The sequence below is a fragment of the Mobula birostris genome, chromosome 1 (genome assembly GCF_030028105.1).
Source record: "Mobula birostris isolate sMobBir1 chromosome 1, sMobBir1.hap1, whole genome shotgun sequence".
In the NCBI taxonomy this organism is placed as follows: Eukaryota; Metazoa; Chordata; class Chondrichthyes; order Myliobatiformes; family Myliobatidae; genus Mobula; species Mobula birostris.
In genome coordinates this window covers 168,029,482-168,056,577 of record NC_092370.1, presented here as the reverse complement: position 1 = coordinate 168,056,577, position 27,096 = coordinate 168,029,482, and the positions used below count along the sequence as shown (strand labels likewise).

At 38.9% G+C, this 27,096-nt stretch overlaps 1 protein-coding gene across 6 annotated transcripts in view; it reads left to right on the top strand.

The window, feature by feature from the left end:
- The window catches only part of pcnx1 (pecanex 1), a 253,752-nt gene that overhangs the window by 122,815 nt on the left and 103,841 nt on the right, over positions 1 to 27,096 (top strand). For 5 of the 6 annotated variants that reach the window (XM_072265689.1, XM_072265683.1, XM_072265714.1 and 2 more), the window contains 3 exons: positions 4,497 to 4,626; positions 7,574 to 7,758; positions 25,525 to 25,606. In XM_072265689.1, the coding sequence (XP_072121790.1) occupies positions 4,497 to 4,626; positions 7,574 to 7,758; positions 25,525 to 25,606 (397 nt within the window). The remainder of the gene's footprint in view (positions 1 to 4,496; positions 4,627 to 7,573; positions 7,759 to 25,524; positions 25,607 to 27,096) is intronic. The other variant, XM_072265724.1, reaches the window with a different exon arrangement.

Genomic DNA, 27,096 nt, shown 5'->3' with positions numbered 1-27,096 from the left:
AAGATGGTGCTGGGGATATAAAGTGTGAGCAGCTTACAAAACTACTAGATACTAGATTCTTAAGAACATCTTCAGTAACATTTTTTTATTGATGTAAATTTCAGCCAGCAAGCATAGGAAGTTAACGAAAGATCTTTCTGAAAGATCCTGTACTGTCACTGGATTACAGATTTTACTTCGGGGACTTGAACTACGTGGTTCTAACCTTTAATAATTTGCGGACTGCAATTGTATGTATTAGTTTTAAGTGCAGTCTAACAAAGATTTAATATAGGTTTAGCTTAACTTTTGTACTTATGAATTCTATACAGAGAAAAAATAACTTGGTTTGCTTTTTTATCTGTTGCTCTACTGATATGTGGCACAACATGTAGTGTTTACAGTATGTGTACTTAAAGATAACTTCAATCTTCTTTTCCACCTGCACCTTTGAAGTAAAGTGATTTTTTTTTGTTCTTCTTATCATGGCTAGAATCAATGCCTGTCTCAGGAAGGACCTGGGCCCATTGCAGTTTGCCTGTCAACACAGTAGATGCAATTTCAGTGGCTCTCCGCGTGACCTTGGATCACTTGGATAGTGCAAATACCTATGTCAGGATGCTGTTTATCGACAATAGCTCAGCATTTAACACAATCATTCATACATTCCTGATCAAAAAGCTACAGAACCTCTGTACTTCCCTCTGCAACTGGATTCTTGACTTCCTAACCGGCAGGCAACAATCTGTGGACTTGAGATCATCTCTCCACCTTGCTGACAATCAACACTGATGCACTACAGGGATATGTGCTTAGGCCACTGCCGTACTTTGTCTACACTCATGACTGTGGGGTTAGGCATACTCAAATGCCATCTATAAATTTGCTGATGATACCATTGTTGGCAGAATTTCAGAGAGTGATGTAAGGGTGTACAGGAGCGAGATATACCAGTTAGTTGAGTGGTATCATAGCACTCAGTATCAGCAAGACCAACGAGTTGATTGTGGACTTCAGAAACGGTAAAATGAAGGAACACAAACCAATCATAGAAGGATCAGAAATGGAGTGAGTGAGCAATTTCAAGTTCCTGGGTGTCAGTATCTCTGAAGACCTAACCTGGAGTCAATATATTGATGCAGCTATAAAGAAGGCAAGACAGTGATTATATTTCATTAGGAGTTTGAGGAGATTTGGTTTGTCAACTAAAGTACTCAAAAACGTCTACTAATATATTGTGAAGAGCATTCTAATTGGCTGTATCACTGTCTGCTATAGGGGAGGGGTGTTTACTGCACAAGTTGAAGAAACTTGTAAAATTAGTCAGCTCCATCATGGGTACTAGTCTACATAGTGTCCAAGATATCTTCAAGGAGCGGCACCTTAGGAAGGCAGCGTCCATCATTAACAATCCCCACACCCAGCACATGCCCTCTTCTCATTGTTGCTGTCAGGAAGGAGGTGTAGAAGCCTGAAAGCACACACTCAACGATTCAGGAACAGCTTCTTTCCCTTCATCCAATTTCTAGATGGACATTGAACCCATGAAAACTACCTCACTACTTTTATGTTTATTTTCTTGCATTATTTGTTTTAATTTAACTAGTAAAAGACATATATATTTAATTCAGTTTTTTCTGTATATTTATTTGCATTTTGTTGTACTGCTGCCATAAAGTGAACAAATTTCACAATATATGCCGGTAATATTAAATCTGATTCTGATTCTGAACATGTACCATCTTGCAGTTATCTATATTGAACTTCCTTTGTCTAATAGCCAATTTAATTCATTTCCTCTTCAGTAATGACTTTTCCTCCCAATATTGTGTCATTTACAAATAGAAACTCTTTACATTACAGAGTTTAAGTCGTTAATGTAAATTGAGGATGATAGCGATCTCAGCATTGACACTTGTAAACTATCACAACTGATTTCTTTGAACTATTCACAGGTACTTTCCTTCTGGATTGTTACCTTTAGCCAGCCCTGGCAATGCATTCTCTCAAACTTTAGTCGTTAGTTTATTGCAGGCAACCTTATGAAAGGCTTTTTTAATGATCCAGCTAAGTTAAATTTGTTTCTTTATCATTGACTGTTATCTCAAAAACATTTTTAATCAGGCAAGATTTCTCAAATCTATGCTCCTTATTGTGCTCTGGATCTTGAGATATTTTTGTTTTCTCTGCATTATTTTTTCTGCCACTGAGAGCTGACTGAGACACAATTTCCTGCACATGTTCTGTCCCTCTTAAATTTGTGTATCCTCTGGAGCTACACCTAATAAATTACTAAGCATTTGTGGTAATACTGCTGGTATCTCATCTGTAGGGTACTTATAAATGCGTGAATACAATCTAACTAGACCTGATATTCTGTCTTAATCTGAGTTTGTTTTGTTCTTTTATTATATCAGTTTTTTCTATTCTAACTGCATTAATTTCATTACTTCCCTATGATCCAATGTTATGTCCACCTGTTCTATTTCTGATTTATTATTTCTGCCACTTTCTTTTTCCCATTTTATTTTTCTCTTTGTTCCATGATTTCCCTTTTCCTAAAGGTATAAGCTTTGAGGTGAGAATTTAAGCTTGAGAGAGGAGGAAATTCAAGTCTTTAGACTTGTGCATCAGAAAGCACAGTTCCCAGCAGATTATCAATTCCAGAATATGGGGGTAGTTTTGCTATGATTAACTTTAATGAAAGTAAACCTGTGAAAATGGTAATACAGTGGATTCCAGTTGATTGGGACATGTCAGGTTCACTGCATTTTGGCCCAGTTAAGCGGCTACCCCAATTAGTCGGTTTCCTGGGAATAGTTAAAAAGTATAAAAGAGACAAACTACCATTTAACTGAGTAGCAAATTATGTATTAAAATGAAATATAGAACATATTGAAACACTACCAATGCTATTACAGTAGTATGAAATATGTATTAGTTCTTATTAGTTATCAATGGAGGAATTCATCCAGTGTATACTGCCGTGTCCAAGGAGGGCTAGAACCTCAGGTAAAGCGGCTTGTGGTGTTCATTCTGGGGCAGCTCACTCACCTTCAGTCCCCATTGGACATTCGGCTCTCGCATGTGGCTCCAAGTAGCAGTTTGTATGTGACAGATGGCCACACTCTGGTATACTGCTTTGACAGGTGGGCTAAACCAGGTGAGGGTAGCCAGTGGGCCTCATATCCTGGTGAAATAGGGTCATGCTTTTACAAGCATGTGAAGTCAGCTCCAGTGGACTGGGCAGCTGAGATCAACAGTGAGATCCAACGACCAAGAAGGCAGTTCTGCAATACTTTGAGGAGAGCAAAAGCATAATAAGGCACAGAAGAAGCCATGGTTATCCATATCAATAAGGAAGACCCCAGTTTGTGATGATTATTGTACCACTGGACCCGGACTTCCGAGGCAAAGAGAGTAGAATTTCCCCAATGCAATGGCTTTTCCATTTAAAAAAACTCTCCCACATAGATTTCATTGGCATCATCAGATACAATGGACAACCAACATCTTCTGTCCAGTGGGAGAGGGGAGAAGTGAGAATGTCTGAGGTGGGTGGGGTCTTTGATTAGCGCAAACACCTAGTGCTAACAATGGAAGCAGTGAAATCGTTTCATTTTCACTCTTGGCCATTTCCAAGCCTGAATGCTTGAAACCACAGTGAGCAAAGCAGCTCTGAATTGTTTTACTGCTTATTTCTCACTATCAGTGACAAAAATCAGTGCATTTTGAACACAGAACGCAAATGACACTATTTAAAAATTATTTGCACCAGTAACAGTGTAATGTCGAACAGCCATGCATTCACTGGACTGATGGTAGTTGCAAACTGTTCAGCAACAGTCTCCTGACTCAGTTAAACGGCATAGCATCCCAAATAAGCAGATGCCCTGATTAACTGATGGGAGCAATTCATCAGAATCTACTATTTTTTTTAAAAAAATGATGTAATTGTTCTGTATAGTCTGTAACACCAGTGATTTTTTTTTCCATTTGTATGTTCTTTATAAATTGTGCAGAATATTATCAAATCTGCAGTGGCTGTTTCTCATTAATTGTTCTTTGCACCAATTAATCTTCCATCCCTTTTTAAGTATTTTTATAACATTTTAAAGTAGCTGGAGATAATTTTCTTAGTTTCAGATGAGGATTTTCTTAGTAATCATAGAGGATCATATTCGCATGTACGTAAAATATATGTGAATTTGTGTATACAGAAAATATCAGCATTTGTGTTAAAGTTTAAAAGCAGACTTTATTGCTTGTTTTAGACTAGTATGTAGTTTTGATATTGATCTACGATTATTCAGATGGTTGGGGTGTTGAGGTTTTCTGATACATGACAGAATCTGTTGATTTGCAGTGAACTAAGCATTGTCATTTTGGTACAGAGTTGCCACTTTATGGGTGACCTGTGTAAACAGAATTTAACATGAACGGAATAGAATTGCTCATCCTGTTTTTTGTCTGAGTGGTTAACGCTTGTCTTGCTTACACCTATCTTGCTGTGCTAGCCCAAGCGACTGATGAGATGGTTACTTTTCGTCGTGAGCGCAGCACGTTCAGGCGCCAAGCCGTACGTCGGCGGCATAATGCAGGCAGTAACCCCACCCCTCCAGCCTCACTTATTGGATCACCTCTCAGGTATGACCTAAAATGATCATGCAAAGTGCGTGTTTCAAATATCAGTTGTGTTTCACTACTTCCTCAACTGCTTATAAACCTAAAGCATGTTCTGTGTCTTGAGCTGCTGTTGCATGACTTCATGAGCATGTTGGCTTAATGGAAGTGCATGTTTGTCTGCTGCTTTGTGCATAAAGTTTTAATGTTGCAACCCTTAGCAACTTTGGAAAATGTCCCCAAATCACCATCTAGTTTTTATTGTGACTCTAGTCCAATGAAAAACAAAAGAACACACACTGGTAGATGTTAATGTTATTTTATACTCTGGTTGGCAAATCTGCAACTTATTATTATTTTTACTTTCCCATATTTGGGAATGTCATGCATTCCACATCAAAATAATTTCCCAGCCCTTCCCATGGTTGCTAAATGCTAGCAACACAAATTTCTAATTACTACTCAATTGGATCAATTTAGAATCCTGACTCCACATATTTAAAATGTTGTGGTCAAAGTGATGCTGCTTCCCCTCTGTTTATGTATGCATTTTACCAGTACTTGAAGTTTATGAATTAGAACAGAAGGTGGGATTGACATTGTCTTTCAGTTGCAGTTGAACAACATGTAACAAGAGGATCAACAAAATTTATTTGCTTTTGTGATGTGTCCCAATTTACAAAGCCCGGCATCCTGTAAGACTTGTAAAACTGTTTCTTCAATTTGTTCTGTCAGGTTTGAAGAGGGTGGGGTGCTTCTAGATCTGTTTGTACCTGCACCAACATAGAATAGTACCTTTAATATAGCCTATCCTTGTTCCTGTCAAAATGCATCACTCTGTTATGTCATGAATGCAAATAAACATCAGCCTGCATATGCCCTTTTTGTAAGTGGAATAAAAACAGCAGAATTGTGATTTGACCTTTGTTAACAAATCTATGAGAATCTGCCACTTCCCCCTTCTTTCATTCTACTTTCTCTGATAATCCCAGTTTCTGGTACTCTCCCATCAAAACCCAATCTCCAGTGACCATGCATGATGTTATTTCTCACTAGAAGATATTGGAGATTTACTTTTTAAGCAAGCACACTGAGCAAAAGGAAAACAGGAGAACAGAAAAAATGCTTTTCACAGGAAGTTGTAGCTAAGAAGTATTGATTTCTCTTGTGCCTTATTTATTACCCATCAGTCAGATACTGCAGGTGACAGTAAGATCCTGGTAACCTTTTTCCACCTCACCTGTTGCATAACAAACACAGAATCCCTCTCCATTACAATTGTTTGTAACTGCATTTCATAAACTGATTCCCTCCTCATGAAAGTAGATTCTTTAGAGTTGTCACATTTGGCATCCAGTACTTCTATATTTTTTTGTTCCCTGGCTCTAACTGACCCAGTTAATATTAGGAACAAGGTATTGCATCATGATGTAGCACAATGTTACATGCTTGTCAACTGTGGCCACTTCTTTATTAATTTGGACACATTAGATCCCACAAGTATATTAGAATAGGCAACGAATCTTCTTTTGTTACGAGGAACACATCAATTACAATCTTAAAATTGAATCAAATAATGACCCAATTTTAATGTGTTTGCATTCCCTCTTTATCAGTTAACTCCAGGTGTGCTTTAACCTTATTTGTATCAACTAATTGTTGAATTGCAGATTTACCTACACATTGTCAAGTATGTTCATTTTAACTTTTAATATTTAGTAGTTGTTGCAAAAGAGTCCTGTACAGCAAATAGAACTTTTAAATAATAGTAAAGACATATATAAGAGATTCCTCTGATCAATAATTCTGAAACTACAAAGATATTTGACCTGGGTAATTATATGAGATGATAGACCCAAAGTTCATTTTTAAAAACTTTGAGTGAAATCTGAGATTCGGTTAGTTATATTTCTTGGATAGGTTGGAGATTTTGGTTTAATTGAAGACTTTTTACCTATCATAGTCAACTAATTAAAATTAAGGATTCTAACAGCGCGCAAACTTATTTTGAAGCAAAGCATCAGTTTTCCTTAAGTTAAGTTTACAGCTGCAGAAGGATTGTGATACAAGGATCATGTGGAATAAAGTGGCAGAGGCTTGAAAGTTCAGCTTCCTCTGGTTAACTGAAAGTTTTGTGCAACTATTGTGAATCAGTAAAAGGAGTCCCTTTAAAATGAACTAGCTTATCTTATTTCAACGAGTGCATTATAGTTTTGGAAGGTGAATCTGACTTGCATTGCATTGCATGATTCATTACCTGAAATCACACCATGTCCATTTTAATAATGAAATAATAGGAAACCCAAATTTTGCATTTCCTTCGGTGTATGATCAGCTATTAAGATATCCATTCAGATTTGAAGCCTAATTTCCCCCAAGTATTTATTTCGCTACTCATAAAATTTATAGTTTAAAATATGCTAATTTGAATTTTGTGTATATTAAAATTTCATACAGTGATGTATTTGGATTTCAAAAGTAAATAAGCTAGTATGTCTGCCAATTTATTAATATAGAGCCATGGTTTTTAGACCAGTCTCTTTTATTACAGGACATCACACACTTCAACTGTGCAATATTTATTTTGTGTACAGAATTGTATAGGGTTGTTACTCTATATCTGCAAAGAAAATATCTACATATATAGGGTGAAGTGCAGGATTGCATATAATTATCCCTTTCTGAGGAAGTAATTTAGGATTGGACACCAGACAACTTAGCCGAGGTTGGCCTATTGCCTATAAGCTATTTGTTGTATTAAACTCGCTCTATCTTCTGTTTTTTTTTATTGATAATTCTTTGCCTCATTTGTTGGGTTGTATTTGTTGGGTTTGCAAACCTAAAATTGCATGAATATCCTGGCTTCCACTGTTGGTGTGCTTTTGTGTTCCAGTGTTAATTCATGCATGGTCAATGTTTTCTCTAGTTGCCTTTTGATGTGATGTTTTCATATTCACTCTTTTTACTGTAGCCTTCAAGATAGTCAGCAGGGTCAGTCTTCTACGTCCCAGATCAAAATACAGTCTTGTCCCCCATCACAAGCTGCTGTACTTAGTGCTAGCGCCTCTCTACTGGTCAGAAATGGAAGTGTCCACTTGGAAGCATCACATGACAGTGCCTCTGCTGTTGGTGGCTGCAGTTTACAGGATGAGTTTGGTAGGCAGCTAAGCAGACTACTGGACTTATGGTTATTATTGTTAAATCTTGTTATATGCAACCTGTAAAGAGAGAGTACTCCTTTTGGGCATTGACATTGGCTAATTGAAAATTAAAACATACAACCATTCAATGGTAATGTTGAATTTGCTTGAATGATTATGTGTTTGCCGCACTAATTTTTTTCGGATGCAAAATTCTGCCCAATTGTTTTAAGGATATGCTGTCTCTTTAAGTTGCTGATTTATTGTTTTCCAAAATGTTTGATTAATGATTAAGTTCAATATGGTGAATATTTATTTTTGTTTGTGTGACTTGCCCTTGGATTATTCAGAGATCATTTTCTTTGGATATCTGTTACATTTTCGTCAAGGAGTTCAAAACAGAATGATGTAATTCAGCAGGACCTAACATGCAGGAGGGAAGAAAATGCTTCAGTAATATCTCAAAGAAAATATCCTAATGCTAGGATGGTTGCAAATTCAGCAATAAGATTAAGTAGTGATCTAGATCATCTTTTATCCTAGAATTACATAAATTATATTTTCTTTTTCTGTGTTTTTTGAGTTATTTGGAAACTTGAACACCAGGTAGATGTATGGGTAGAAGAGTTGTTGAACCAGCAATAGCAAAAGGAAAGCCCCAAATGATATTTTTTTAATGCTGTGGAATGATACATTTAAAATTGTTGAACAGAACCTAATTGCAGACCAGTACTAGATGAATTTCAGGGCACAAATTGTTTCTGTAGTATCCAGACCAATATTTATTCATCTAAGCCGTCAGGGAAAAAATAGGATTATCCTGCTAAGATAATGTAGATTGTGAGAACTTGTTGTTTTAAGCTAAGGTGCAGCTTTATCCCCATCACAACGATCACTAAATTACTGTAGTATTTCAAGGTACATTCAGAATACGAAGTGCAACAACAACTGCGAGTTATTATTTTTAATTATGGCCTAACTTTCAAGAGTGATCACTGATATGTAGCCTTGTATTACAGCATGTCCTACCATGAATTTTGGATTTTGTTGGATACTGTACTGCTGCCACAAAATCTTGGACTGAAATGCTCTGACTTGCTGTTGGACAGTAAGTTTTGTGGATATGTGGCTGGGTAAGGTAATGATTTTGGGGGCTGTGCAAAACTGACTGGTGAATGAGCCATCTATTGGTAATCCTGGCTAAAGAATATCCATTTCAAGAGCCAAGTCATCAACTTTGACCACGGAATATACTTGTGTTTCATTACCTCGTGGCAGGCCACTGACTCCAGGGCTGTTACAGTGTTGGATGATTCAGCTGACCTCCAGAGAGGATGACAGCAAATCTTATTCAGGGTGAGGAGAAAGGAGTATCAGGAGATGAGAGTGAGAATGGACAACATCAGTTTAACAAGCATTGTAGAATTATTTAGTGAAATGCAGTGCAACTCAAAAAGATTATAATGTATCTTCCCAAGAGAGAGAGAAATTATGAGACTGTTTCCATACATTTTCTTGAGGCACAAATGACATCAGGTCATAAAAGGAAACATAAGGTATGAAAGTAATAGAAATATGTTATTACTTGGAGGGAAAATTAAATAATCAGACCAATGTGGAAGCCTTCTCTATGAGATGAAATAATGAAGGATACTGGTAAGTTAGAGAGTTGTACAGTATGGAAACGTCCCTTTGGCCAACTGAGTTTGTGTTGACCATTGAACGCCCATGATGTTGCAGGAAATAGAAATTTTACAAGATACTAATCCAAAATTGATCGAGGTAATGCCAGCAACACATCTCATGACTAAAACATCTCATTGGTAAATTTGATTTGGGGACCAGAGGATCCCCTGGTTCTGCTGAAGGGCCTTCAACTAAAACAATTTGAATTTCAATTGAATTGACTTTGTTTCTTACATTCTTCACATACATGAGGAGTACAAATCTTTACGTCTCTGTCTAAATGTGCAATCATAGTAATTTATTATAAACAGTCTATGTTACAATGAACAGTCAATGTAACATGGAAATACACTCAAATCAGCTTGAGTTAATCAGTCTGGTGACCACGGATGCATCCTGATAATGAGTATCAGCAGCAATTTTTGTCTTTGTTTTATGGTCAGAATTATTTGGAAAAAAAAATCATATGCAACTGCTTTTAGAATTATTTTCTATGGTATGGTGACTAAGGGAAAGATATACCTATTATAAATTAGAGTATTTTCTTTGTTGAAGTAATACTTTAGGAGAGACTCATTTGTGGCCTCTAATCAGCATCACCAGGTCACCATCTTCAGCAAGTTTAGTAACATAAATTGTAAAAGTTGTGATTTAGTGAGTTGACCTATCCATTGCAAACCTGTTCAGAAACTTACTACATTTTCCAAAGTGAGCAGAGTGGCATTCTGGCCCATTTAGTAATTGCAATAGTGACACAGCAAAAGGCTGTAGAAATGTTTTAAATGACTGGAGGTGTAATTTAAATTATTGTTGTTCATTTAAATTGTACTTTTGTATAATTTGTGATTTTTATTGGTGGCTTTGCTTAAGTTCTTTTTTACATTTGTTCTTCTCTTAATCCCAGTACTTTAGGAATAAAAATTTAGAAGTACAGTTACTGACTGTGTGAACTTTGAGGGCTAAAACTGTGCAAGTTATCATGGATCGCCAATTTATTCAATGATTTCTGGTTTTGACTTGAATAAGAATGAAGACTACAAATCTTTTTAATATATTTTTAAAGTACACATGGATGTTTTTCTCACTAAACATTTGTGCAACATTTTAGTGATATATAGTATATTCATTTATTCATAACTGAGGCAGTGATGATTAATTACCTGTTGAATGCTATCCTTTCAAGATGTTAGTAAGGTTACCTGAATTTTGAAAATGACACCATATGGCATAGCAGTATTAAAAGTAGGAACAGGTGAGTAAGAGCCTCAAGTCAAAAGTTCAAAGTAAATTTATTATCAAAGTCACCATATACTATCTTCAGATTAATTTTCTTGCAGGCATTCATAGTAAAACAAAGCAATACAATAGAATCATGGGAAACTACACACAAAGATTGACAAACAAACAATGTGTAAAAGAAGACAAACTGTACAAATAAAAATAAATAAATAATATTGAGAACGGGAGTTGTAGAGTCCTTGAAAGTGAATCTCTAGATTGTGGAATTAGTTCAGAGTTGACGTGAGTGAAGTTCAAGAGCCTGGTAGTTGAAGCACTGAACCTAGTGCTGTGGGACCTCCTTCCTGCTGGCAGCAGCAAGAAGAGAGCATGGCCTGGCTGAAGTGGTTCCCTGAGGATAGATGCTGCTGTCTTGTGGCAGCACTCCTTGTAGATGTGCTCAATGGTTGCGATGGCTTTGCCTGTGATGGACTTCACTGTATTGCGTTTCTTTTGTACTCTTTCTGTTCTTGGGCGTTGATTTTTCAATACCAGGCTGGATAAAAGCAGTCAGGATACTTTTCATTGTGCATTATAAAAGATGGACAAGGTTTTAGATGACATGCCGAATCTGTGTAAATGTGTAAGGAAATAGAGGTGCTGCTGTGCCTTCTTTGTAATTGCACACACTTGCTAGTTCCAGGACAGATCTTCTGAAATGGCAACACCAAGGAATATAAAGTTACTGGGTGTTTCCACCTTGATCCTCTATTGAGGACTGGCTCATGGATCCCCGGTTTCTTCCTCCTGTAGTCAATAATGAACTCTTTGATTTTGCTGATGTTGAGTGAGAGGTTGTTGTTCTGGCACCATTCAACCATTTTCAATCTCCCTCCTACAATATATGGCAATTTGTCACCACCTTTGACTCAGCTAACAACAGTGGTGCCATCAGCAAGCTTAAATGTCAAGTTCAACTTCAAGTTTAATTGTCATTTAACTATACATGTGAATACAGTCAATGGAAACAGCTTTCCTCTAGGGCCAAGATGTAAAACACAGTACTAACAGTCATACGCAGCACATATAGCACATTCGATTGCAATAGCAGAAAAACAATCACAAAAAAATATACAGTATATACAGCTCAAGTCCCTGAGTACGATGGCTTGTGGATTGATGGTGCAAACATTCTCATCGTGCAGCTGCAGATGAACACAATCCAACTTGTCTTTCATTGAGTGAATACTGGAGGGCAGCATCGATGGGTGGGGCCATCCTGCAACCAAGCATGGATTCCAGCTTTCTCCCACACCAGTTCCGCCGTCTCCTTTCCTGGGCGGCTGCAACAGGTGACCAATGGCATGAGGGCCTGGTCTGTGCAACAATCAAAGCCATGCAGCTCCCTTACTGTCATTCTTGCCAATGAACTAGTAAACTGGATTTGCAGAATTTTACGTTACTTACAGAATTTGTCCAGTTGAGTCTTGCGTTCACAAGAAAAAAGTTCAAGACAATCATTTGCATCATTAGTTTGACAATGCACTGCCTCTGATGCCTTTCTCCTTGGGTAGTTGAGCCACTGGCAACACAGTACACAGTAAGACAGTAAGTCCAGCTCCACCACCATTGGAGGAGGGAGGAGAAGATGACGGTGCGATGCAGCGCGCGCGGCCATTCAGAATGATTTTGTATGTGTTAACTAGAGGGCCGTGCAGAATCCTGATTTGATGGAGACAGCTGTGAGAAGCAGGGAAGAACATCTGCAGAAACTTCTGAAATGCCCGCTTTGCTGCCGCTGCTACTGTGCGATCAAGAATCTCCGGAGGGGAAGGCTCTGAATCCTTGGCTTTGCCTGTTGCCAGGGCTGGGGTCAAAGTGCTCAGCAGAGATGGTGCTCAGTTCTCTGTGTCGGAGAGCTGGTTGGAGGCTCGGAGTTTTTGGACGGACTCGGAGTCGGACTGTGGTCGGATGCTTCCAGGATGCTGAATCGGTAAGTTTGCAGCGCTGGGGGTTCACCGTCTGCGTGAGATGATGGGACTTTCGAGAGACTTTGAGATTTTATACCGTGCCCATGGTCTGTTCTTATCAAAATACGGTATTGCTTTGCACTGTTGTAACAATGTTATGATTATGTGGTTTTTGTTAGTTTTTCAGTTGTTTTGTCATGTGTTTCTGTGATAGCATTCTGGAAAAAAATTCTATCATTTCTTAATGCATGCATTACTAAATGACAATAAAAGAGGACTGCGTGTCCTCATAATCTAATCCAGGAGTCACCAACCTTTTTTGCACTGCGGACCGGTTTAATATTGACCCGGTTGTGGGGGGGCGGGGGGGGGGGGCGCTAGGGTTGCCAACAGACAAGAGTAGCAGTCAAATACATTGAGCTTACCCCGAGAAAGACTACAAAGACCATGAAGCCTTGCGCGGGCGCCAGTGCGCATGCGTGTACATGCCGATTTTTTTCTACAAATGGTTCTTGGCGATTCTGTTTGGGGGGGCGGGTGGGGTTTGTTAATCACAACCGGAATGTAGGTGATAAGTGGCTAATACACTCAATTTCCTTTCTAAAAGGGTTTATCTAACAAATTTAATATTAAACACACAGCGCATATTTTCCTCGCATGAATATAGCGATAAGTCAATTATCAGGGGAGGACAGGGGAGCTTGAAGTAAGTGTTGAACGAACTTCCAGAAGGAGTGGTAGAGGCAGGTTCGATATTATCATTTAAAGAAAAACTGGATAGGTATGTGGACAGGAAAGGAATGGCGGGTTATGGGCTAAGTGTAGGTCAGTGGGACTAGGTGAGAGTAGCGTTCGGCACGGACTAGAAGGGCAGAGATGGCCTGTTTCCGTGCTGTAATTGTTATATGGTTATATAAGTCAGCTATAAGTCAATAGCATCATAATGTTTTAAATAACGTTTGGATATTTAACACACAGCACATATTTTCCCCATATGAACATACAAAATCATTGCAACACACCAATATCGCTGAATCAGTGGGAGCCCTGGGCTTGTTTCCTGGCAACAAGACGGTCCCATCGAGGAGTGATGGGAGACAGCGATACTCGAAAGGGGTTCCTTATGTCCAGTCTATTCTGCAATTTAGTTTTCGTTGCATTCATTGCAGAGATATGTTGGAAATGGAAGCTTTCAGTGCTTTCGTGGCTATCTCAGGATACTTAGCCTTGACTTTGATCCAGAATGTCAGCAGAGACGTTATGTCAAACATACTTTTCAGCCTGCTGTCATTTTGAAGCTTGAGGAGTTGATCTCCTTCTCGCACTGACACGGATGACGAGTGGGTAATGACCTCGCGTGCATTCAAGCTCAACAGTGGCCATGACAGGGAATGAGGATAGGTGCAGCTGACTCATATCGTTTCCTCGCGGCCTGGTACCACATGCTTTGCGGCCCGGTGGTTGGGGACTGCTGATCTAATCGAACAACTCACCAGTGGGACAGACCTGCAGCCCTTGATGTTCTTAATATGCAACAATGTCTTGTGATTGCACAAAAGACACAAAGGATGAATAATTACACTTCTGTTTGGGCCTGGAGGAGTCACAATGGAGCTGTACTTAGCCACACAGTCATAGCTCTGAAGCGAGTAGAGCAGGGCTCTAAGCACACATCTGTGTGGTGGACCTGTGCTGATGGTGATTGTTGAGGAGCTATGATTGCCAATCTGGTGAGAAAATCAAATATCCAGTTGCACAGGGAGGTATCAAGGCCTAGATCTTGGAGCTTAGTGATTAGTTTGGAAGGGTTGATAGTATTGAATGCTGAGCTGTAGTTAATGAAGAGCATCCTGATGTACAGATCAGCTATTTGGCAAGAACAGGAAGGCAGATTACTATCTGAATGGTGTCAAGTTAGGAAAAGGGGAAGTACAACGAGATCTAGGTGTCTTTGTTCATCAGTCATTGAAAGTAAGCATGCAGGTGCAGCAGGCAGTGAAGAAAGCTAATGGCATGCTGGCCTTCATAACAAAGGGAATTGAGTATAGGAGCAAAGAGGTCCTTCTGCAGTTGTACAGGGCCCTGGTGAGACCACACCTGGAGTATTGTGTACAGTTTTGGTCTCCAAATTTGAAGAAGGACATTCTAGCAATCGAGCGAGTGCAGCGTAGGCTCACAAGGTTAATTCCCGGGATGGTGGGACTGTCATATGTTGAAAGATTGGAGGAACTGGGGTTGTATACACTGGAATTCAGAAGGATGAGAGGGGATCTGATTGAAACATATAAGATTATTAGGAGATTGGACAAGCTAGAGGCAGGAGACTTGGGGGAGTCCAGAACCAGAGGCCACAGTTTAAGAATAAGGGGTAGACAATTTAGAACGGAGTTGAGGAAAAACTTTTTCACACAGGGGGTTGTGGTTCTGTGGAATGCTCTGCCTCAGAGGGCAGTGGAGGCCAGTTCTCTGGATTCTTTCAAAAAAGAGTTAGATAGAGCTCTTAAAGATAGCGGAGTGAGGGGATATGGGGAGAAGGCAGGAAAAGGGTACTGATTGTGGATGATCAGCCATGATCACAGTGAATGGTGGTGCTGGCTCAAAGGGCTGAATGGCCTACTCCTGCACCGATTGTCTATTGTCTACTTGGTCCCTTGAGCCATTTCTGCCATTTAATAAGACTGCTGATTTGATTATCATTTCAGGTCTGCATTCCCCTCTACCCATGGTAACCCTTGTTGATTTCAATTCTCAACAATCCTCTCCCTTTAAAAAATATTTAGAGTCTGTTTCCAATGCTTTGAGGAAGTGGGTTCTAAAGACTTGTTACCTTTGGGGAGAATGTTTTATAGTTCATTCCTGTGTGTGACTGTTGCTTGTTAAATGGTGACCCCTAGGTACAGATTCTCTCACATATTAAAACATACAACATCCAAGCTGGCAAGTTCTCTCAGGATCTTACATATTTGAATCAATCTCATTTCAATCTTTTAATCTTGAGTGGATGCGAGCCTAGATTGTTCATTCTTTTCTCATGTCAACCTATCCATTCGAGGTATTTTTCTGAACTGTTTTTAGTACATTATCATTGTTTTAGGAAAAAGATAAACCCATCAATTTCTATGTAACTAAAGAATCATCTCCCCTCTTATGTATTCAATTATCTTTACAATAAACATTAGCATGCTGGTAGCTCTCCAGTCATCTGCAGTACCTGTATACTAGCTTTGAAAATTATGCATGGGGCTACCAACATCTTTCTAATCTCAGAGTTCTGCAGTCTCTCCATATTTAGATAATATACTTTCTTATTCTCCTGTCAAAATGGTCAGTTTCACATTTTCCTACATGTTGCTGCATTTGCCAGATCTTTGCCTTTTTAGCCAATCTTACTGTGTTTCTTTGTAGCAACCTTATGTTATTTTCACCTCTTACTTTCCTTCTTATCAATGTGCCTATTTGGCAACCATTCTCATTGCGGACAGAAGATACTCAAAATCTGTAGTTTAATCTTCATAATAAAAATACATCTTTAATAACTGGCAATTTAAATTTAATCTTGAATGAACAAATTACTTCTCCATCAGGCCACACTATTAATTTTCCCTTCTTGAAATGAACATACAGGATTTAAAAATAGGATTTTATTTTCAGCTAATTTTGATGTATTAATCATTCTGTAACCCAGGTGGATTTGATTCAATTTCCTAGCACTTGGCATAGGCCATGTCATTTTAAAAAAAATTAGAAATCCTGTAGATAAATGTATGTATTTATTGAAATTATTGAATGAAGCTTGTATCGTTTTTTTTGTGAAATTTTGATATTGCTTTCACTGCTAGTCAATTTTGGTATAATTAACTATTTGTGGGATTTTGCATTGTATTCCAGTATCCCACAATTGTATTGTTACATATAATATTGAAATAAGTTCTTATCCAACGCTGATGTTTGGGGAGCATCTTCCACTTCTGCAGAATAATCATTTACTCTGACTTTGCTAGCTATTATTTATCAAATTGATTTTTTTACCCCTGCCTCAAGCTGATATTAGTTCATCTGCTCTATAGATATTAATTTTTGTGATTTTTGTTGTCAATTGTTAAATCCATATCAACAGCATTCAATTTTTTCTCAACTTTTTTTTAACTTTACCAACAAAAGATTGATTAATTCAGCTGAACATCGTGTCTTTTACAAATCAATTGTAGCTCTCTTTAGTCAACTCAGTTTCTTCAAATGTCTATTTTGTTTTTTAACCTGTTTAGTGTTTCCAAAAAAGCTTATCTTCAACTAATATTAACTGTCTGGCCAGTAAATGTTACAAATGTCCTTGCAAATGCTCTCCAACTTGTGTAAAAAATATGTAAATATCTCATTCTGGAAGCCATTCTAGTAATGTAAAATGGACTTCACTGGAGCCGTATGTACATTTACTGTTTGATTTTAGAATCACTTTGGTGGTTATAGGTTACCTACCTATGGATACACTATATTCTTCAACAAAGCACGATCTAATAGACTAAAGTAAAAATAAAAATGCATCAATTAATTATAAAGTAATTTAACATCTCACATACCATTAATTCCAAGTGTTGGTCTACTTGTATGGAGGGATTGTGGTAGTCTGATGCTGGCTACTTAATCATATAAGTATAAGACAGGGAATACTTGTGCTGGTGCCGCTGAAGTTAAAGATGCTGGTGGTCATTCAACCTTAAGAGTCCATTTGTCCAGGGAAGACTGCCCAGCAGCCTTTAATTTTCCAGTGTACCAATGCACACCATCTAGAATGAACTAGCTTATCTCTGAACCTGGTGGTATTAAACTCTATCTGCTAAAGCATTCCAATCCTGTTTTGAAATACCCAAGTGGTATGGCCAAGTCTTTTAATAGGAACATTTTTCCATTTGGGTGAATCATCTGGTAGAGTGTCAGCACCTGTGGACACTGAGTTTCCTGTAACATCTTGACCTTTATCTTCCTTCTCAAGCTTGAGTTGATAAGCCAGCTTGATGATTTTATAGGCCACAGTTTTCTCAAAACCCTTAAAGTCACGCTATATCCTGAACTGATTGTCAGTTTTCCCTCTACTCGGAGCCACAGTCTTATTGATGATCACATAGATATTCCACCTTTTCTAATCTTCCTTGTTCCAAGTTTTCCTGTTCTCCCTTTTTTTCTCAGCCTGGATAACAGGAGCAAACATCCTGCTTAGAGAATGTGCTTTCAATATTACAGCAGCTCCTTGATCAATCTGTTGTAACAATGAGGTTATGTTTGGTGGCATGTACATCACCCTAATGTCTGATAGTCTCCAAATATTCAGGTTGCACAGCAGCATTATCAAGGATTGAAAAGATTTTGGAGAGCCTTTATTTGGCTTGGCTATATGCTGTCAAATGAAAGCTTAGGTAGTGTCAAAACCAGGGCTCAAATATGACAAGAGTAATCCAGGCCCTCTGGTTAACATCCATATATTGGGGAGAGAGTAATTGATAATCCCTTTCAAGTGGTTTCAACACAACACACTAAACACTAAGGGCGACAATCATATCAGTGCCCAAGAAAAGCAACAGGAAATGCATCAACAACTTGCCCAGTTGCACTCACATCTACTGTGATGAATTGCTTTGAGGGGTTGATCATGGACAGAATCAACTCCTGCTTAAGCAAGGACCTGAACCCACTGCAATGTCACTGGCTCTCCACTCAACCTTGGGTCACCTGGACAATAGAAATACCTATGTCATACTCTGTTGATTACAGCTCAGCATTCAACACCATCATCCTGTCAGTACAAATTTAAAAAAGCTCCAAAACCTGGGCCTCTGTACCTCCCTCTCCAACTGGATCCTTGACTTTCCCACTGGAGGACCAGTCAGTACAGATCAGAAATAACATCTCCTCACTGACAGTCAACACTGGCTTAGTCCACTGCTCTACTCTCAATACACCCACAACTGTGTGGCTAGGCACAACTCAAATGCCGTCTACATACTTGCTGATGACACAACTCTCGTAAGGAGAACTTCAGATGGTGACAAAGAGCTGTACAGGAATGATATGGATCAGCTGGTTGAGAGGTATTGCAACAACAACATTGCACTCAACATCAGTAAGACCAAAGAATTGATTATCTACCTCAGGAAGAGGAAGTTGAGGGAACATCACCAATCCTTGTTGAGGGATCAGCAGTGGGAAGGCTGAGCAGTTTCAAGTTCCTGGGTGTCAACATCTCTGAAGATCTATCCTGGGCCTAAAATATTGCTGCAATTACAAATAAGGAATGCCAGGAGCAATATTTCATAAGGAGTTTTGAGTGACATTAGCTCTCCTTGCAATCATTCTCACAGTATCTCCTCATGGGACAGTCTTGTCATTCAAAGAATTAATTGAATGGACCTATGCTGCACTGACTTGGATACATTTGCCCTCCTTTAGATGCAGAAACTAAATAAAGCTGCATGGTGTACTCTAAACGTGCTGTCAATGAAGCAGTTCTCAATCTCAGGGAGAGTTTGCTACTTTTATCCTGAAGCCAACTCGCCTGACTGGCTTAAACAAGCCTTCACCTTGCTCATTCCTCAAGACTATTGGTGTTGGTTTATTGTTATTGCATGTTCCAAGATAGAGTGAAAAGCTTCTCTGCATACAGTTTATACAGATGAAATCATTGCACAGTGCATTGAGGTGGAACAAGTTAAATCAACAATAAATGAAGTGTAAGAACTACAGAGAAGGTGTTGTACAGGTAAACAATAAAATGCAAGATCATAATGAGGCAGATTGTGAGGTCAAAAGTACATTTTATCATGCAAGTTTCTGATAACAGTGGATAGAAGTTGTTCTTGAGCCTGGTGGTATGTACATTCAAGATTTTGTATCTTCTGCCTGATGGAAGAGAGAATATTCTAACACTTGGTTTGATACCAGTGCAATCAGAGTAACCCTTTGATATATCCTTATGGCTCAAGTGAACTGGCACACAATGATGTAATCTCAGCATTTACCAGGATTTTTGACTGGCACTTACTTCCCTCCTACAATACTGTTACTCAGTATTGTAGGAGGGAAGAGTTAACATGTAGCATAAGAAAGAATGATTGAAGAGCCTCAACAACCTTCCTTATGCCACAATAGATGTCACATTGCAAAATTTCTAGCTTTTGTCCGTAACTGGCTAAATGCATGTTAAGTTTATTTCTTTGTTTATTTGGGAATACATTTCTTGCCTGTTCTTAAGTTCTATTTCTAGCAATAGTAGATAATGTATTTCAGTGGGAATGAACTTTTGAAGTGAAAAGTTTACATGTTCAACAACATTGACCTTAATTGCTTGAATTACTTCCTGCAAACTCTTAATGGACAAGATTTCTAACAGATCCCTTCCCTCCATCATCTTTTTTTTGTGTGCCAAAACCTTTCTACATGACTTCTGTGCGTTCTGGTAGTTACAATGTTTACTAGTAAGATGCCTGGAAATGCTATCATTTCTGATTTGTGTTTAAAAATGTAAAGTCATGTATTTTTCATTAATACATGCCACGAAACACTTTGAAAAAAGTCCTAGACATCTATAGAATCATCTCAACAACCAGAAATGATCAAGCTACAACTATTTCCACTTTTGCTTTATTGAAACATTTACTATGATGTAGATACAGCAAATGCCTCACAAACCTTTGGTCAAATACCACTTTATTTAGTTACTTACTCACTCACATTGATTCAGTCATTTAGAGATGCAGTGCAGAACAGGCCCTTCTGGCTCAACAAGCTGCACCACCCAGCAACCCACTATTTAACACTAGCCCAACCAAAGGACAATTTAGAATGACCAATTAGCCTACTAATTGGTACGGCTTTGCACTATGCAAAGAAACTAGAGCACCGGGAGGAAACCCACATGATTCACAGGGAGTAAGTACAAACTTCTTACAGATGGCAACACAATTTAACTCTAAACTCCAGAACACACAGAGCTAAAATAATTTAAACGCAAACAACAGGAATTCTGCAGATGCTGGAAATTCAAGCAACACACATCAAAGTTGCTGGTGAACACAGCAGGCCAGGCAGCATCTCTAGGAAGAGGTGCAGTCGACGTTTCAGACCGAGACCCTTCATCAGGACTAACTGAAGGAAGAGTGAGTAAGGGATTTGAAAGTTGGAGGGGGAGGGAAAGATGTGCTTAGTGGTGGGATCCCGTTGGAGGTGGCGGAAGTTACGGAGAATAATATGTTGGACCCGGAGGTTGGTGGGGTGGTAGGTATTCCGCAGGGATCGCTCCCTACGCAACTCCCTTGTCCATTCGTCCCCCCCATCCCTCCCCACTGATCTCCCTCCTGGCACTTATCCGTGTAAGCGGAACAAGTGCTACACATGCCCTTACACTTCCTCCCTTACCACCATTCAGGGCCCCGAACAGTCCTTCCAGGTGAGGCAACACTTCACCTGTGAGTCAGCTGGGGTGATATACTGCATCCGGTGCTCCCGATGTGGCCTTCTATATATTGGCGAGACCCGACGCAGACTGGGAGACCACTTTGCTGAACATCTACGCTCTGTCTGCCAGAGAAAGCAGGATCTCCCAGTGGCCACACATTTTAATTCCACATCCCATTCCCATTCTGACATGTCTATCCACGGCCTCCTCTACTGTAAAGATGAAGCCACACTCAGGTTGGAGGAACAACACCTTATATTCCATCTGGGTAGCCTCCAACCTGATGGCATGAATATCGACTTCTCTAACTTCCGCTAATGCCCCACCTCCCCCTCGTACCCCATCTGTTACTTATTTTTATACACACATTATTTCTCTCACTCTCCTTTTTCTCCCTCTGTCCCTCTGAATATACCCCTTGCCCATCCTCTGGGTCACCCCCCCCCATGATCCTCTCGTATCCTCTTTGCCAATCACCTGTCCAGCTCTTGGCTCCATCCCTCCCCCTCCTGACTTCTCCTATCATTTTGGATCTCCCCCTCCCCCTCCAACTTTCAAATCTCTTATTAACTCTTCCTTCAGTTAGTCCTGACGAAGGGTCTCGGCCTGAAACGTCGACTGCACCTCTTCCTAGAGATGCTGCCTGGCCTGCTGCGTTCACCAGCAACTTTGATGTGTGGAGCTGTAATAATGCTGTGCTAATAGCTACACTACTGTGGTGCCCTTCTTAAGCTTTCTTTGTTACAAGGGCATTGCAACCAGAATAAACCTTCAACCTTGCCTGTTGTTTTATGTCTTAATCTGTTTTTTGAAACAAAAAAGTGTAAGGTTTACACACCAGATAATGAAGGAAATGCATGGTGCCCCAATGTTACCCCTTTCCTGAGTTTCAACATTGCTGCTGTATTGGGTATCTGCTTTTTGTAGCTCCTTGATGCTCTCATCGTGTTGGTTTTTAAGCCTGGCAGGAAATTTATTTTGTCAAAAAGTTATTTTAATTTTTCTTGTTAGTTAAAATTAGCAATGTTTGGAGCCATTAGGCATTCTCCTTAAGATGACAAATCATCAGGTCAGAGAAACCCAGCCTGTTGCAATGTGAGCTGTATGTATGCATCAAATCTATTTAAAACTAATTAAATTGTTATTTTATTTACAAAGGGATTTTATGTCTCTTTAACTGTTGTCCCCTGATATTGAATAGAATATATAATAAATGGTAAAAGAATGTTAAATCAGAAGAATGGGTACACATGTAGAAGTGAATGAATGGAGAATATCTCTTTGTTTTAAGGCCTTTGATAAAACACGTTTGAAATGAACTTCACTGTGACAAAAGAGTTAATGGTTTAACATCTAGTACACTCTGGTGGAATTTTCCATCATACCATTAAAGCTACATTGAAAATTGGTTCTACTATAAGTGACCCATTGTTACAGTATTGTTTATACCCCTGAGAAGTCAAATTTGATTTTGAGCACATTTAGGCTTACCTTGCTAATACATGGGTAAAAGTGCATCTGAGCCATGGTGTAGGCTGCTGGTCCAATGACATCTATCGAAGCATCAGATGTCACTCGACCTATGACATCTGGTTTCTGTTTTCTGCAGAAAGTGCTTGTGATCAAATTAGCTGCTCTAAGACCGCCAATAGAAGCTTTGTATATGACTGACCCTAAGATGATACTATCTGTGGTTTATTATTTCCTAAAAGGAAACAGCTGGCTTCTGCTTGATGCCTGCTTATGAAACTCTAATAAGCTTCAGAGCAGGAGGGACAGTACAGACATATTCATGTTCCATCAAGCACACTGTTTCACAGCCTCACATAAATGTGTGCTATTTCTGGCCTCTCCCCAAACCTTTTGATAAGAGTGCTTCAAAGTTATTTTCTGCTGTTCAGATGTTTTGCCTTACAGCTGTGTTTCTAGGTAGAGATTTTTAAAAATAGATGATAGTTAACATAAAAGGATAGATTTGAAGAAAGGACAATTAATATATATCCATGAAGGTATTCAACAAATAATTTTTTTAAACTTTGTGTAAAATTCAAATTGAACTCTGATATCCAATTGTCTGATCCATTTTTTAATGTTGCATATTTTTGGGATGATATTAAAATATAAATGCATTTATTTTCATAAGCTGTAGGTTAACTTAGGTTACAATTTACAGTGTGCAACTAGCTGTCAAATATCTGCAACAGAGTTGTTAGAATCCTCTTGATGGGCTGAAGTTTCATATAAACTGATAGTGCTTTCAGTCATAAGCAATATAATTCTTTTGTTCTCAGAATTGTATTCTGTATACATTAATAAATGTAGTTTGACTTTGGTTTTTCCTCACAAAGTGGAACACCTCACACTTGTCTGTATTAAATTCTATTTGCCATTTTTCCACCCATTGATAGCCTTCCTTGCTGTCCACTATGCGCCCCAATATGCTCCCAATCTTGGTGTCATCCGCAAATTTGCTGATCCAGCTTATCACATTATTATCCAAATCTTTGATGTATAGGTGACAAACAACAATAGACCCAGCATTGATCCCTGTGGTACACTATTAGTATCTGCCTTTCAGGTGAGAGGTAACCTCCTATTTCCACTTTCTCACTTCACCTGCTAAACCAATGTTGAATCCAATTTACTGCTTCATCCTGAATGCTAAAGCGACTGAGCCATCTGGACAAGCCTTCGATGCAGGACTTTGTCAAAGGCCTTGCTAAAGTCCATGTAGAAAACAACCACTGCCTTTCTTTTTTCAAGTCTTTTGGTAATCTCGAAAAACTCTTAAGATTAGTTAGATACAGTCTACCATGCACAAAGCCATGTTGACTATCCTTAATCAGACCCTGCTATCCAAATACTGTCCCATAGAATACCTCCCAATAATTGACCCACTACTGATGTCAGGTTCACCGCCCTATCATTTCCAGGCTTATTCTTGGAACCTTTCTTGAACAATGGAAGAACATTAGCTATCCTCCAATCCTTTGGTACTTCACCCGTGACTAAGGACATTTCATTTAACTCTACCAGGGCCCTTTCTATTTCTGTGCCAGCCTCCACGAAGTCTGGTGGGGCGGGGGAGGGGGGGCACCTTGTCAGGCCCTGAGAAGTTATCCACCCTAACATGCCTTAAAAAAGCAAGCACCACCTCTTCTATAATCTGGATACAGTCCATGACCTCTCTACTGTTTTTCTCAGTCCTTTGTGTCTGCCTTCAGAGTAAGTACAGATGCAAAAAATCCATTTAAGTTTTCTCACAATTCTTTTGACTGAATGCATAGATGACCACATTGATCTTAACATGAATTAATTTTGTCCCTTGCTATCCTTTTGCTTGTAATATATCTGTAGAAGTCCTTGAGATTCTCCTTCACTTGACTGCCAGAGCAACTCATGGCTTATTTTAGCCTTCCTGATTTCCTTCTTAAGTGTTCTTTTTAATTTCTTAATAGTCCTCAAGTACGTCGTTGGTTCCTTGCCCCCTGTACTTGATGTGCATCTCCTTCTTGACCAGGGCCTAAATATCTTTTGAAAACCAAGGTTTCCTAAACCTGTTAGCCTTGCTTTTTATTCTAATAGGATCATACAGACTCTGTACTCTCAATATTTCATTTTTGTAGGCATCCCTTTGCCAGAAAGAGAAGAAGGCAGCATTAGGAGGTGCAGGGAGGGGAAGAACACAAACTAGAAGTTGATAAGTGAAGCCAGGTTGGAAGGGGAGGGGAATGAATTATGGAGATGGGAATTTATACGTGGACAAGGTAAAGGGCAGGAGAAGAATGAATCTGAAAGGATAGTGAAGAGGACCAGAGGAGAAAGGGAAGGGGGAGGGGCACCTTGGGCAAGGTGATGAGAAGAGACTAGGTAAGAGGGAGTTAGAATGAGGAATAGAAGTAGAGGGAAAGAAGAAGTGAAAAAATACTAGAAGTTAGAGAAATCAATGTTCATGCCATCAGGTTGGAGGAATATGAGGTGTTGCTCCTCCAACCTTAAGGGTAGCTTTCCCTGAGGAGGTGACTTTTGGCTTTAATATATTTCTGATCTGAGGAAGTTGTCCTTTGTGTGGAGATTGTATGATAGCCTATTCTCTTTGGAATTTAAAAGAATCTGATTGAAACATTTAAGATTTTGAGAAGAGTTGACAGTATGCAAGGAGATTGTTTCTTTCACTTTGGAGAATCTAGAACTCTGATGCATGGTCTTGAGTTGAGGGATCAACCAGTTCAGACTGAAATGAAAATTTGGTGACTGAGATGGTTATAAATCTTTGGACTTTTGTATTACTTCCAGAATGTGAGGCCAGTTGAGCTTTGGACATTAAGAGAATCAGATGTATGGAGAACAAAGTGTGTTTGTGGTTCAGAACCAGCTGCAACATTAAATGGTTAAGTAGGATGAAAAGGCCACTTGGTTTCCTCCTGTTTCTATTTCTTACGTTGTTATGTTCTTATTCCAGGCAAATTGTATGAAACAGGGGGATGTGACATGTCGCTTGTAAACTTTGAAACTGCTGCAAGAAGGACATCAAACAACTTATGGTATGTAACTCCAGGGGGAAAAAGAGGTATTAAATTTCGACTAGAAAATGCTGTGATCTAATTAAACCATTTATACTTGCTCCTGCACGCTTATCTTGGGCCGCAGATTCTTCTATCTTTATGTTCTGTCAAAGCAAAATTCTTGGTAATGTCCTATTATTGAACCACCCAGTGAATTGGCCAGATCAAATTTCTATTTTGTTTTGTTTACACAATGATTCTACATTATCTTGCATTAAAATTGGTCAGTTCTGCTGCAAACAGGAATGGCTTTGAATTCAATATCAAATCCTGAGGATGCATTGTATCTAATTGAAAAAGGAGGTACTGCTCCTCAATGTTACATTCAGGCTTTGTTGGAATAGTGTTAGCAGTTGAAGTCAGAGATACTTCATTGGTATAGAAGATTTAAGGGAATGGCTGCTTAAGAGCCTAGGGAAAGACTTAAGGGAAAGTCAACATTGCAGAATCAATAAATTGCACCTTGAAGACATTAAATAGCATTTATTTGTTCACTAAATTGTCACTAAAATTTATTCTGTCACCTAGGTAAGTTTGATCTCCATCTTATTCCAAGCATTATTTTTGTTCTTTTCAAGCTTAAATATCCTTGCTTTCTTATGTTTCTGATTCCATTGAAAGATTATGGAGCTGAAACATTAGTTTCTCTGTCTGTGGATGCTGACCCATCTCCTTGATAACTTTATTACATCATTTTTATTTCAGATTTTCCTCATCTTCAGTAGCTTATTTTTCAGTTACTGCAATTGTTCCAAGGTCATGTCAAAATTAAATACTGCGAAATTCCAACACGGCTCTGCCTGCAATCTTCTGGCTTTGTTAACAAAATTCCTGTGATTTTTTTCCATTAAAGTGGAAATCTTTTATCTTGGTATTTCTACAGATTTATTGCTGCTGCTATACAACTCTAGGGACTCTGGTTTAATCTTGGTCATGGATACTGTTTGTGTGGAGTTTATACATTCAGCTCATGAATTGGTTTCCTCAAGATACTCCTGTTTCCTCCCATATCCTAGAGTTTAGTGAGCTGATGGAAATGTGCGAGAGAGGATAAGTTGCAAGGCTAAAGGAAATAAGGTTTTGGAAATTAAAATAATGCGATTATTCCCTTTGTAGCCAGCAGATTCAGTTTGTCAGATGGCTTCGTTATACCATGAGTGGCAAATTATTTAACCCCTTCATACTTATCAGTTGGATTATGATTGATCCATACTTCCCATTCACCTGTCTCTGTTTCATGTCCCTTTTAGACTTGAAGAACAAAAAATTGTCATTCTAATCCTTCAAAATGTCAGTTGACCCAGCCAACTTGGCCTTTTGGCACTTGTTATATATTTCCCTACTTATTATGTGTGTGTATGTTGGGAGTGGGTGGGGAGTGGCAACAAGCTTCCTGATTCACTTATAAATGTTTCATTTCCAACCTTGCCCAGCTTGCACATCAGAGAAAATACTTACTCAGTATATAT